General features: G+C 49.5%; 3 protein-coding genes across 3 annotated transcripts; 1 reads left to right on the forward strand and 2 right to left on the reverse strand.

Annotated features, from left to right (window-relative positions):
- Positions 1–1,636: 1,636 nt before the first annotated feature.
- Positions 1,637–2,132, reverse strand: J7337_004617 (uncharacterized protein; the record flags this gene model as incomplete). Its single annotated transcript, XM_044822309.1, has 4 exons — positions 1,637–1,654; positions 1,725–1,794; positions 1,845–1,917; positions 1,967–2,132. The coding sequence occupies 4 exons, from the start codon at positions 2,130–2,132 to the stop codon at positions 1,637–1,639; spliced, it is 327 nt and encodes a 108-aa protein (XP_044683642.1).
- Positions 2,133–6,823: 4,691 nt separating this feature from the next.
- J7337_004618 (uncharacterized protein) lies at positions 6,824–9,269 on the reverse strand (the record flags this gene model as incomplete). The annotated part of the gene is made up of 3 exons (XM_044822310.1): positions 6,824–7,724; positions 7,773–8,558; positions 8,608–9,269. 3 exons carry the CDS (start codon positions 9,267–9,269, stop codon positions 6,824–6,826), a joined length of 2,349 nt encoding a protein of 782 aa, XP_044683643.1.
- A 2,972-nt stretch (positions 9,270–12,241) lies between these two features.
- Positions 12,242–12,745, forward strand: J7337_004619 (uncharacterized protein; the record flags this gene model as incomplete). Its single annotated transcript, XM_044822311.1, has 1 exon — positions 12,242–12,745. One exon carries the CDS (start codon positions 12,242–12,244, stop codon positions 12,743–12,745), a length of 504 nt encoding a protein of 167 aa, XP_044683644.1.
- Positions 12,746–13,146: the final 401 nt, after the last annotated feature.

Below are 13,146 nucleotides of genomic sequence, written 5' to 3' on the forward strand. Positions count from 1 at the left end.
CAATTGGCAACTTTGATTGGCGGTGTGACGAGCTCCAGCAATTCTTAGTGGAGGCCCAGTGAAGGAACAGCAGCCCAAGCTACCAGGGTCCCCAGACTGCCAACCTTCGCGTACGAATCTGGGGGCTGCACGACCAGGCTGTCGGAGATGTTATGATGGGTTGACAGTTGAGAGCCATCTCGGCAGGCTTTGTAGAAAAATTGCTTCTGCGAGGCTTGTTGATTTCTCAAAGTGATCGGCAGTAGAGCTGCTAGCTGGCCACTCATCATAGACCTCCACTTTGAGATCGAGGTGCATTATCTCAAACACAGAGGGACCGGGCATGATATCATTTTAGTGACGAATACTCCGTAGTTACCCCCCAGTATCAACACCATGATATTGTTCTCTCTCTTCTCTTCTCAATCGACATTGTCCAACATGATCTCGGCAACGCTAAATCACCTGATCATTGGTGCACCCGCTCGCCTACTGCCTTAGCAAGGATCGGGGATGATCCCGTTGATATTGCATTCCGCTAGGTGCTGTAGGAGCGCACTAGCTTCACCGGCCAAGGAACAGACCAGGAGGCGGCTCGAACGTTGTGTGTCGTAGATGCAGATCGACTATTCTGTTTCGAAACATTTCAGCTGTCTTTGGGTCCGAGAGGCGGTCGAAACTCAGGTGACGGACGGTAAGGTCAGGGTTATGGTTCCATTGCTAACTTCTCTTCCCTGAAACTGGAACGAGATCTCATTCTCGGGTCGCGTCGTTGGTGGAGATGAGGAGAGGAACTCATGGGTAGTTGGGCCCGAGACAATGAACCAGGGTTGCTTGTATAGAAGGGGAACGGTGATTTTATAGATACTGGACTAGATTATCATATCAATCTTGTCATTGAGCAGGCCGTATGACTTGTGAGATGTCACCAACATGTCTCTTCCACACACCGTTTCTCCTTAGTCGTCCCCCTATGTCATGCCCATCTTGATATTGCGAGGTCTCGGACCTGTTGCGGCCGCTGGTAATAACTCTCTGACACATCGGGCCCAAACTGTCGGTACCGAGTGTCCATCCACCAGTCATTACGAATCATTCGCTGGAAATCATAACAAGGGACAAGCAGCCACTTCATGGGTGTTCTCTTTCTCTCTTTCTCCTGATCTTGCCTTTCTTGCCTTAAGTCCGAGCACCTGCACGTCACTTCTCTTTCCATCCGTTGTTGCTTCCTTCAGGCCCAGTCAAAGCTAGACCATGCTTGCCATGTTCGGCAACGAATCTCAAGATTTTCCTCCAACCTTCCTCTATTATCCACTTGATGGCGCGCCACTGCCGCTTCCCTGTTCAGCCAACAAAACCTTGTTTCAACTACAAGATCGAGTAATGGCATCCTGTGCCATCTCCCCTTTACACATACCATTTACTATCCTTCCATCCCATCGTGGGCGCTCAAACGCAGCACAGATGCCTTTGGGACGCCGTAAAACTTGACTATCATAATCCTCCGCCGCACAATAACTCGCGATTGACCAAGGAATGCCCCAATGGCTCGAATTGAGACTTCGTGGCTCTTACCGTCGTGGCTTTCTACCAATGCAAACATAACTGCGATGCCATCCGTCAGAACAACAAAAACCGTGGGATAGCCGATAGAAACTTACACTGGAAAGTAGGCCTACAAATCGTTAAAAATCGAATCATATCAGGATTCGCCCCTTTTGGAGTCGAGAACCATGAAAACTTACCTTGAATGCTGGGTTGCTGGCTTCGCTCCTCGCTTGAGCTATCAAGAGTTGGAAATCACTGAAAGTCATCCTGTACAAGGATCAGCCACACGTTACTCGGGCAGATTGCAACCGACATACCCAAGAAACTGCGTAAACGGGTATAATGCTAGCGAATACAATAGCTCGTTCACGTTATCGGTATTGGATCGGCCTATATCATAATCTCGGGGGACTGCAACGCCATCAGCCTCAATACGTACACTCTGGCATCAAAGCAACATACCACTCGACCAGCCGCACATTGGCAACGTCAAGAGTCTCGACTCGACTTCCGTGAACCCTGCACTTCTCATCCAGCTGGCCAATTGAAGTGGTGCCCGAGGATCTTTGTATGGCTGCTGGCTTTCCAAGTATTGTCTGGACCATTGCGACAGGGCGTGGTCTACTCGGCAAAATTGTTAAAATACAGAAGTTTCCGTGTTCAGGAGACTGGGGAAATTACCTCTACTTAGTGTACCATTGTCAGATTGAGCGTTGAAGTATATCTCGACCATCTGACACCACCCGCCTGGCTTCAATACACGGAAAATGTCTCGAATATAGCTTCGCCAGCGATTCGCATGGATGCCCCCGGCGACCATTTGGCTATGGACAACGTCAAAGTGGTTGGATCGAAACGTAAACCTATCCCGAACGCAGATTAGCTTCGATCACAAGACTTTCTTGCGGCTACTCACCTCCCGTTAAGGTCGTCAACCTGGAGCTCCATATTGTCGGGAGGGTTTTCTGGTATCATGTGCGGGCTGACATCTATGCCAAGGACCTGTGCAAAAGACTTAGCCACAAAATATCTCATCCCAGATCCTTATCTTGAGGGTTTAAGAATCGAGTCAGTCGGGCCCCGTTGATCATGGCTATGTCCAAAAACACCCCCCAAGATTTGAGGATGGGGCCACGAGAGCATATAAAATCAAGACAGCTCAAGCTACATGATGGAACACGGCGTATCGAATTCGCCTGACTCGGATGGCCTACAAACATTGCCCCTCGAAGGGAAGACTTCCAATGGTGTAGGGGACTCACTTCGGCGTCAGGATATTGTGTGGCAACTTCGATGGCCCAATCTCCTGGACCACAACCGCAATCGAGTATCCGTCGTGGCGACCTGATAGGGGGGAATATGAGCCTCCCATCAAAGAGCCTGCTGAGAACTCCGTGCATCACCTCGAGGCGCGAGATTTCGTCCTAGTTCAGTGACTTTTGTTACCTTCTGTCAACCACTTCGCTACTGGATAGAGATGATCAACTTACCTCATCGATGGGTGCAAAATATGTCCCATTCGTGAGGGAGTAATGTTGATAAGAGCGCCCATAGTGCTCGATTGTCTCGGTGAACGTCTCGTCCAAGGGCACGGTTCCATCCCTTTGCATGGGGGCTTAGCGAAACTTCCATATCAAGAAACTTTGGTAGTCTTACTCTGCATCCATTTTCTCTATGGTTGAATTTTCGGACACAAAATACCTCTCAATACTACAAGTATGATGCAAGCTTGCTCGGACGACAATAGCCAGGACAAGCAGAGCTGCCTTTTCCAAGAAGGATTTAAACAATTCCTAAGGAAGACATGTGGTACCCAAAAGCGCGACCCTAGCCTAACGTATAAGAGCCACCCTGGTGCTAGGATGCAGAGTGCAAAGACGTAACCTGACTATGGTGGCTTTTGCATCTAGCGGCTTTGCGTACCATTCAAACGCGCAACAGGGCTTCTCGAAGAATGCGGAGATGATCTGGCAGAGAGCCGAGACACGGGCCGGCAAAGGACTGCTTCCTAAAGGTCCAATGCCGATCTTGACACCCCAGAGCTTTGTCGTTCAACTCATATTGGCCCTGGTACGGAAGAATAACAGCGAACATATCACCAGGGGCTATTTCACAACCGCAGTATCCTATGGAATATGGTAAGATGACGCTGAGATTCAGGCAGGGCATCAACACCTTGGTATAGGTTAGAGGCTGGCTCTTTTGGCCATTGATGAATGCTAAACAGGGAGCTCGAAAGATTCTGAACTTGAGATTCACAAATTCTTGACACTCTCACTAACACGTTGGACACCAATGTAGCCATCGACGGGCCAAATGGAAATCGTTAGTCTGGATGCCCTTGATTGCCTCATTAGCAACCTTTTCCCATCCATGGCCCCATGCTTCGGTCGACGAGACAGGTTCCACTCGAAGTGGAGAGATTGGCTTGCGGCATGTTATTAGACATATTTGCAGTCGACTCTGCTCCGTACAGGTGCAGCGTCTGGCGGAGGGTCTCATTCTCGTCTTACCCCGTCAGAACCAACCAATGCATCCATTTTGTGTTGGATGGAATCCTTCCCACCATCACGCTCAGGCACCCGGTTGTCGGGACTTGTGCAGACTCCGTGGATGGCTTGAGACTATGTGCCTGCCATGGAAGGTGGCGCCCAATGACTACGAACCGTTTGACGTCGATAGTGAGGCTGTCCTACCCCAACGTCGGTAGTGATCATCAGCTAGACAAAGCGGATACGCGGTTTGTCACATGTGTAACAGCGTTTTTGGTGAACAAAGTAAGATCATGGTTTCACAATGAAAGCTCCCTGGGGCAAGTCCAATGACAATCCATGTCAATACCGATGGCATGGACCTGGGACAGCCTTCGGGATACGGGTCACCAAAATTGCTGTCCTCTTATACAACTTGGTATCTTCGGAGCTCGCATATGACCATGGTGGCCGATAATACTTGCTTGACTGGGGGATTCGTTGATGATATGTATTAGCGAGTCAGGCGAATCACCCTCACTATCAGGCCCTGGCACCTTCTTGCCAACGAGAATCTGGTTGCGCCAGGATTGTGACGCAGGCGACTAAGGAGCCCCGTCAGAGCACTTCCCTATCACCAAAAGGCACCCTTTCTCTCGATGGGTCTCAACGATACTGGCCATGGTCCACCCCAACAGCACCGGGGTCTTTTAAAGCCAAACAGCGATATCTCTCAGACCGATTCATCTCTTCACCGCCTCGTGTATCCAGCAGTGTTTTATGCAAAGCCTGTGTTCAGAAGATTCCTAGTGGCAGAGGTGTGTAAAAGGGAGGTCTCATGGCCGCATATATGCTGGTGATGGGCCGCTAAGTTACATTGGATGGGTTTTCGCGGCTGGCGTGCATTTGCTACCCCCCTTCGGCTAATTCACTTTCTGGGCTTCTCGATCGACATCATACGACCATCGAATTCTGAAAGGACCTCTTAACGAAAACTGGGACGAAAGAATGCTACTCGCCCAACGTCGTACCTCCACTAGTGTCGACGTACACATTGACGGGCCGTTGCAGGTTGTAACGCTGCAGGTGGTGACGAGCCAAAGCTCTCTGTCAGCTCATGGCACGCAGAGAGAGGAGCTTGATGATGACAATCAATGGTCCCTATTGCTGCATCTTATATTAACAGGGGTAACCTGGGAGAACTTACTTGATCCGGCCATAGGCTCACAATGATTTAAGTCTCATAAAGGGTCTTGTGGATACGGAGACGACGAGAAACCCTACCAACGAATAGGAAGTGTCCACGGTTTGCGAGGTTGCGATAACTTGCAAGTAACGATCCGCCTGTCCCATGACCGCACCAGAGATCACGTTGGGTGCTTCGGAAAGGAAGGCGACAGCAAATTGAAAATCTTGCCAAAATGGCGTTCTTGGCTCCGTCCAAGACCTTCAAAGCTGTGTGGCATCAATAGCATATTCTGAGCATGTCGCAAGTGACACCTCGCAAGTTGGAACGTTCTAACTGTCACACAGCTTCGGAGGATCCAGTGGCTACCTTACCCACACGCAAGCTTTCAACAGCCGCTACGGGCCGCCATCATGGAGTTTGTGGGGGGATACACATAATAAAACGCCGAGTCCAAAAGGCTGCCAGGCTGCACGCCAAAGGAGGATCGCCAACTGACTGTTACCTTTCTGACTACGTGGATAGCTCCATCACTCGGATAAACTTAGCCGCGGCTTGTTCCAATACAGGACGTAGTAGTTTGCGCAGGACACCGATATGCACGATTGCAGAGCAAACAGAACTCAGCTCTGGTAGCATTTTGTCTGAATCACTACTGTTGCCAACTAACCGATAATAAAACGCTTATGCGCTACGGCTGATACTACAAAGACAGGGGAACCATGCTCAAGCCATGGTTTACCGACCCAGACTCTCGGGTTCTGACCAAAAACCCGGGAAATTGGTTGGCGTGGTTATACGGGCGCTATTCCGCTAATCCGTGATTTACCACACTGTCCGGTTTTTATTTCTCAGCACAGATAGCTCAGTATGTACGGCATTATGGGAGGCCCAATATCTCAACAGTATCTATGAACCAAGTCATGGTTGCTACAGCACGATGTCCAAAAAATGACTGGGCTATAGCCTATATCTATATCTTTCTATCTTGCGGTGGGCTATCATAACGACATCTAAATTTTATCATCATAACCCGTGCGGCTTAAGTAGCCCAAAACTCCCAAGACACCACCAAAAACTGCACCAGGATAAGCACAGCAAATTCCGTACCACAGCCTTGAACTATACTGTACAGCAATGACATGTCAGCTCCCGACCCCGCTCCGCTCGCACACATCCTCGTTGGTTTTCGAGTTCTCCTCATGCAAGTCAGATTGGATTCTGTGGCTTGCTTGCGAACCTGGGCGGCCTGTTTTCTCTTTTCGTAGCAATGGTACCCTGGCTTGCAGTGAGACAAGTGTTCCAAAAGGACCATTGTGTCTCTGTAAGAAACCCCCCGGTGACCAGCATTATGCACATAAACCCCGAAGCAGTAACGCTCAACAAATATTCGAACAAGCTGCATATTGGCCAAGAGAGGAACTGCAGATGCAATAGGTTACCCCTGGATTCCTAAGATTAAGGTGGCCTTAATGAGGGATGCAACCTCACGGAATGTCGTACTGTGAAGGCCACACTGCGAGGTGACGTGACTGCTGAGATCTTGGCAGAGATAGTGTATCCAATGCCTGCAGTCTTTGAGGACAGACAGCCGTTCAAATCAAAAGCAAACAAAATGCTGCGGCCAAGGTTGAGGCCGCTACCAGCAGGTAAAGACGGGATTCCTACTCTTGACGGCTTCGAGCCGCTCAACAATGACCTTGCGTTGGTTGCCCATCTGCCCCTCGGCTGCAGCATATCCTAGGTCACCTTCTAGGTCGTCGGTGTAGTTCTCATTGTCGCCATAATACTGCTGTGCGATAGTGTTGCTGTTACGACGGGCAGCCGCGTTGGCAAATGAATATCTTCGTTGCTGTCGCGGTGCCTGCTGGCGTGCTGGCTCATACATGTTGAGTGCACGAACGGGACCCTGGTAGCTGTTCCTAAACCCAGCTGCCTGGACCGTAGGACGATTGGCTATGTCTCCACCGTTTTGTTGCTGCCCCGCTGGTGCCAGGAGGCTGGGTTCGCTTGGGGGCATCTCATCTGGTGACTGAGCAGTCTCGCCTGTCGGAGATGAGAGCTCAAATCTACCTGGATGAGGCATATCGGCGGGTGCACTGGCCAGACCGAGAAGGTCCTCGATTGGAGGATTACTGGTCGGGGCCGAACTAGCAATGTCGGCCTCATCCATGGATTGGCGGACGTGGGGGTTGCGGCGGACTTCCGAGGACGTATTACGCATAGGAACAGCAACAGGCACGTCAACTAGATCATCCCAGACGCAAACTCTCGCTCGGCGGGTCAGTTCAAGAGGGCCATGATCAGGAGTCTTGAGTGTCTCAACGACGTTCCAGGCCTGACCCTTCATTACGGCGACTTGCTTAGCAAACATGCGTTCCTGGAAATCAACATCCATCTGGAACACCCTCTTGAGAGCAAGAATCGTTTGCGTCCACCATGATGTGGAAGTCAACAGCGGTAAAAAGTGATCCCGTGTCTTTTGAGAAAATGGCCTTCCGATGAGATCAACAGGGAGGAAAAGCCAGCCAAAGGGGAAACTGACAACACAGATTAGCATACCTCACAGCGTTGATATATGTACTTACCTTCTCCAAGCATCGGGGTGTTTCCAGGGCCATGAAAGTGAGTTGTCAATAGCTCCGATGGTAATTGCTGGCTCGTTTCCTGCTGGCTGTCGGCTTGAGGCGCTCATAGGTCTCTGTGTCTTATAAGGATATGACGCTCTTGTAGCACGAGGCCCTTGTTGTGAAAGGTCAACAGGTCGAGGGCCCTCTTCCTCAGCGACTGGTTCCATATTCATTTGGATGGGGTCTGATGCTATCGAGGCCTTGCCTGTCTCCCAATCAACCTTGATCATCCAATTGTCCAAACCACGATCTGTATTTCGCATGATGTAGTCAAGAATGACCAGCTTCTCAAGCTCTTCTCGCAGAGATTCTTTCAAGTTGTCGGTCCATATGAAGTTATCAGGACCCAAAAGATTCGTGGCTTGGGCAGCTTCTTCGTCTTCGCTATTGTATCCATCATTTGGCGAGGCGTTTCCCGATGGCCGGCAGCTCTCTGTCCATCTCCTCTTCTTCTTACTCTGACCATCGTTTGTACGGAATCCTGACCAGTATTGATCCGGCCAAGGATGTTCACGAAGGAACACGTTGGCATCCTTGAAACCCTTGAGGAAGACCTGGAAGCTGCCGGGCTTCGCGGGGAGAGGCTTCTTCTTGCGATGGAACTTACGGCGATCCCAGAATGGATAATGGAAGGATTTGGAAGCAAGCCATACAACGTCTGTGTATGGAACGAGATGTGTTCGTAGTTGGCAATCGAGCACGTAGGCAGCTGCTTCGCTGACATACGAGAGATTAGGAATAAGACTGAGAAACATTAGCAATGACAGGGCAAGCCTTCACGATGATGACATACCAGGCTCTTCCAAAGCAGCAAGGGAACAAGTTTCTGTGAATCCATTTGTTCCATTTGGGGTTTCCTGCGGCGTACGGCTCCTCGTCCTTGGGTTTAAAGACACCGACAATCTTCCCATCGGGATTTCGGGCAAAGTAACTACCAGAACTGCCTTGAGAAATCATACTCGGGTGGATTTCTTGCCGAATAGCACTCCGGACGCTTTCCACGATAGTTTCAAACTCTGCTCTGGTCATGACGCCTTCCTGCGGTGCCGCAATACTCTCAGCGGTCACCGGTCGAACACCCTCGGGAGGTTGGAAGACAGAATAGTGAATTTCGAGGCGCTCCTCTTCGCCTTGCTGATTCTTCCCCTTGCGCTTGAAGCGCGAAGCGATCTCGTCTGCCCATCGCTCCAGACGAGCATTGATGGCCTTGAGGTCAACACCGGCGCTGCTTCCTGAACGATGGCGAAATTTGGGTTGCGATGACGAGGCAAATGATTTGGGACTGGCCATGCCAGAACGATGGCGCGGTTGAGTTACGGGGGCATATCGTGGAGCAGCCGCTGGCTGTAGAGATGCGTAGGATTGGGAGAGGGGATCCTCATCTGAGTCGTCGCTGATGTCGTCGGCCTGTGCGAGGCGTTCATAGCCTGTTGTTGCGGGCCGTGATCGAGGCATGTTGGCGTTGACGGATGGGAATAAGGCGGATGAAGATGGAGATGGAGAGAGTGACTGGGGCGGGATTAGAATGTTTACAAGGCCATTCCCTAGGTAGAGGTCGAAGTCTTAGGAGTAGGGTTCGTTGACGCAGAATTCGGTCGGTTACTCGATCGTGACGCGTGTTGATTTAGGTTGAAAGGGGGTGGAGGGATAAGATTATAAATGGATGTTACTGTTGTTATTCGAGAAAAAGGAGTAATATAGTTCACCAAGAAGGAAGTAGGGAAGAGAATGTGAAAAAAAAAGAGCAGTATCAAGAAGAGAAAGGAGTCGAATCAGCAACAAGTACCTGTAGGTCCTTGGGGCTTCTTGTTGGCAGTGACAACCAAAACGAAGCTGGTTACAGAATGACGATGTGTGCCTAGATCCAATGTTTGAGGTTCCAGGTTGTGGACATGACGAGAGCTCATCATTCATTCATCCAAAGCTTGTGACAGGCTCAAAACCAGCCAAAGGCTAAAGTGAGCTAAACTCCAGTTGACAGTAGCAGCCTCCACAGCCAGTAAAGCCGGAAGTGATTGGTGGATACTGACCCCTGAGCGGATGCCGTACCTAACCAAGGCCCGTAAGGGAGTCGAGATCGATAGGCTGGCTTTTAGTGATGATGATCTTTTTGGTTGAGGAACGGGGCATGAACTTAACATGTCTTCTTACTAACAAATGCGGAAGTTGTTATTTTCTTTGCATTGGATCTCTTCATGCTCGCCTCCTTTCTTTATTTATCTCTTCAAGTGCCAATAACAAATATTGGGGGCCGAAGTGTCCGGATGGTAATACGGAGGACGGCCTCACGGACATTTGAGTCCGCCGAATAATAATAGACCACGGCGTACGGAGTTATCTGGCCTAACTAACAACGAAGTACTAGTAGAGTTTATCGTATTGCCGGAGCATCAACCCGAGTCTAAGTTACCACAGAGTGTGTACTCCTAACAAAGCCCACCCCGTTTCCCGTGACAGCAGAAACGGAATTTACTTTGCCCTTCCTCCTTTAAACTTCCCACAACCAAAGAGCGTTGTACAGCATCAGCAGTAGAATAGTCTCGGCCCTAGTGTGACCTCACATATCTGCATCACTCCTTGCTCGGAACAAGCCAAGGTTCTTGGGGGGTTTTCGTTTGACGGATGTTTTTTTTTATAGAATATCTACGAACTGAAATGATTGACGCAAGGAATCTTCGACAACGCCACCACTTGGAGGCGAAGCCGGCAATCTACCTAGTAAAAAGAAAGACAGTACATTCGGCTGGGCTGGGCTGGGCTGCGTTGGCTTGGGTTGAGTTGAGTTGGTTGGTAGCATTGGAGTGCCTGGGCGCTAACAAAACTCCTTTGATCGCGTGCAACTTGTGATGGAGGGTTTACAAGCACGCCAACCTTGGAAAACACATGGCTAAACTGCTGATAATGACGGTTACAAAAAGGCAATTGCAGGCCATTATCTCATGAGTTGCATGCGATATTTGACGACCAAGTTGCTGATTCGGCTGTAATTGTTACCTGGAAATCAGCTTCTAGACATGATACAGGCACAGATAACATCAGAGCCGATACGTCGGCATGTACGTCATGATATGCATCGTCATGTTTCGCCAGCTCTAGTTCGGTTATGATCGTCTAGCTTCAAGCTTCTGCTTCTGCCTGCGTCTGGGGTTGGGAGTGAAGCCCTTCCATACCAGTTGCGTATGGCTTCTATTGACGAATTGACTTGGAGGGAGGGCCAAGCCAATCCAGTCCAGTCCAGTCATACCGGACTGACCAGTACATCTAGGGATAGATTGTTACACTGCAAAGGCAAGGCAGCGTAGCAGTCTGTCCAACGGTCTGCTCCGCGCGGGGAAAGCAATGGAAGACACCTTGACGCCTCATGGTGCCAACAAGATGCTGCTTTTCAAGATTCGATCCTGCGATGTGAGGCTAAGCAACAGAGTTCAGCACCAACGTGAGGCCGATCATGTCTGTAACACCATCAGCTTATCAGTACATAACTACGTCTGTTCAGCTGTAGCATCATCATACTGTATGAAGTAAAGGTAGTGAGTGAGTGTTACCTAGTTATAGCATGAAGTATTATGATACAGTATTGTCATTGCTTTGCATACCTACGTGACAAGCATTAGACAGCAGCAGCAGATAAACAAACAAACAAAACAAAACAAAACAAAACAAAACAAAACAAAACAAAACAAAACAAAACAAAACAAAACAAAACAAAACAATATACAGCGTTTCAGGGGTCGTTATTCGTAAGCGAGTGTATAAAAAAAAAAAAAAAGTGACCATTCCATCAGATGATTGAGCGGACAAACCATGAGATGAGACGCATCCCCAAGTCCATTTTCCATTTTTGCCTGCAAGTTCCATGTCAAACAACGGGGGCCATCTCCGGATGTCAATGCCGCACCCCACACTTCACTAACACTCCCTAGCGTCTAGCTACCTACATAGCCTCTAGGTACGCTACGCTACACCCTCTAACTGAGTCTAACCCTCCATCGGGTCCATTCCTTGGACCTTCAAGGTTTCAATCCCTTGGAACTACACTCCCATTCCCGAGGTGTTTGTCCCCCTTTTGCATCCTTTTTCTCCTTGGTAATCCCTAACTATTTATAAATCCCGAGTGAGGCCCTCTACCTCCCTCATCTTCTTGATCAACTGTCCAGGCAAAAACAAAAAACTGACCTTGACTTATATGCCCATCCCTGCCACGTCTCCTCGCATTTGACCACTCAGTCGTTGCTCAAGTGACCCCAAACACCACAAAGTTGGCTTGTTGACTCGATACCGTCGTTGCTACCTTGATATTCTCCTTTCTGTTTATCTTCTGCATATAACTTGACTACTTATCTACCTTATCTTGCCTTGACTTATCTGCGGTTTCACAACCACCCAACTCCAACTCCCATCACTTACCACGGCAAAGAAAGCACAACATGACTGCTCGAGTCGCACCCGGCTCTACAGCCTACGCTGAGCCGCCAGCTATCGTTTCCCCTAATGCCGACCACGATGTCCTACGAGGCCGTAAGAGAGAACGAAGCATGACCCGAGGAAGCGTCCGCTCATTCCGAGCTGCTCCAACAGACGAGTCCAGCAACCTGCGAGGCCGCTCTCGCCGTCGTGCTGCTTCCCCAGCTCTGAGCTACGCATCTCGGCCATCCTCACCTAGAAGAGTGCCATCCCCCACAAGACGTCGACTTCTCCATGCCCGCCTTCGCCGAGAGCATTGTCCTTCCCGTGTTGCGTCTCCTGTCGAGCAGCAACTCCAACAGCATAGACCAGTTCGACGAAGGCAGCGGACTCGGAGCCAGAGCCGGGGTCCTCGGTTGGAGATGGAGCTCTCAGCTCAGCATTCCACTGATGGGTTCTCAGGACTACGGAACGAGGTCCGAGCCTCATCTTTTGATACAACAGACGAGGCCAAGCCCAACGCATGAAAGCGACATTGCTTTGTCTTTATCATCATTTGCCTTCAACTGCTGATGTCTTGTCGCCCTGGAGTGGGTGTACAAAGACACAAAAAACGGAAACCAGACCGATACCCCATATTCTTAATTCTTTTATGTACGATGACCGGATACTGACTGCACTGTCTTTGGTTTCTTTTTCTGGGTTCTATTGCGCTGAGAGCTGGTTATCTCGGAGTTACCAGATTGTGTCATGATATTGGTTCCACTGGGTATTTGTTTTATTTTTGGGAAATTGTTTCTCTTTGAAATCGCCGTATATATGGATAAGATGGCGGCGCTATGAGATTTTGTATGATGCTTTTACTTGTATGAGAGAGCAAAAAGACATCCTGGATCGACATCCACCAGAATAAATTGATGAATATTGA

The sequence above is a fragment of the Fusarium musae genome, chromosome 3, assembly GCF_019915245.1.
Source record: "Fusarium musae strain F31 chromosome 3, whole genome shotgun sequence".
Taxonomy (NCBI): domain Eukaryota; kingdom Fungi; phylum Ascomycota; class Sordariomycetes; order Hypocreales; family Nectriaceae; genus Fusarium; species Fusarium musae.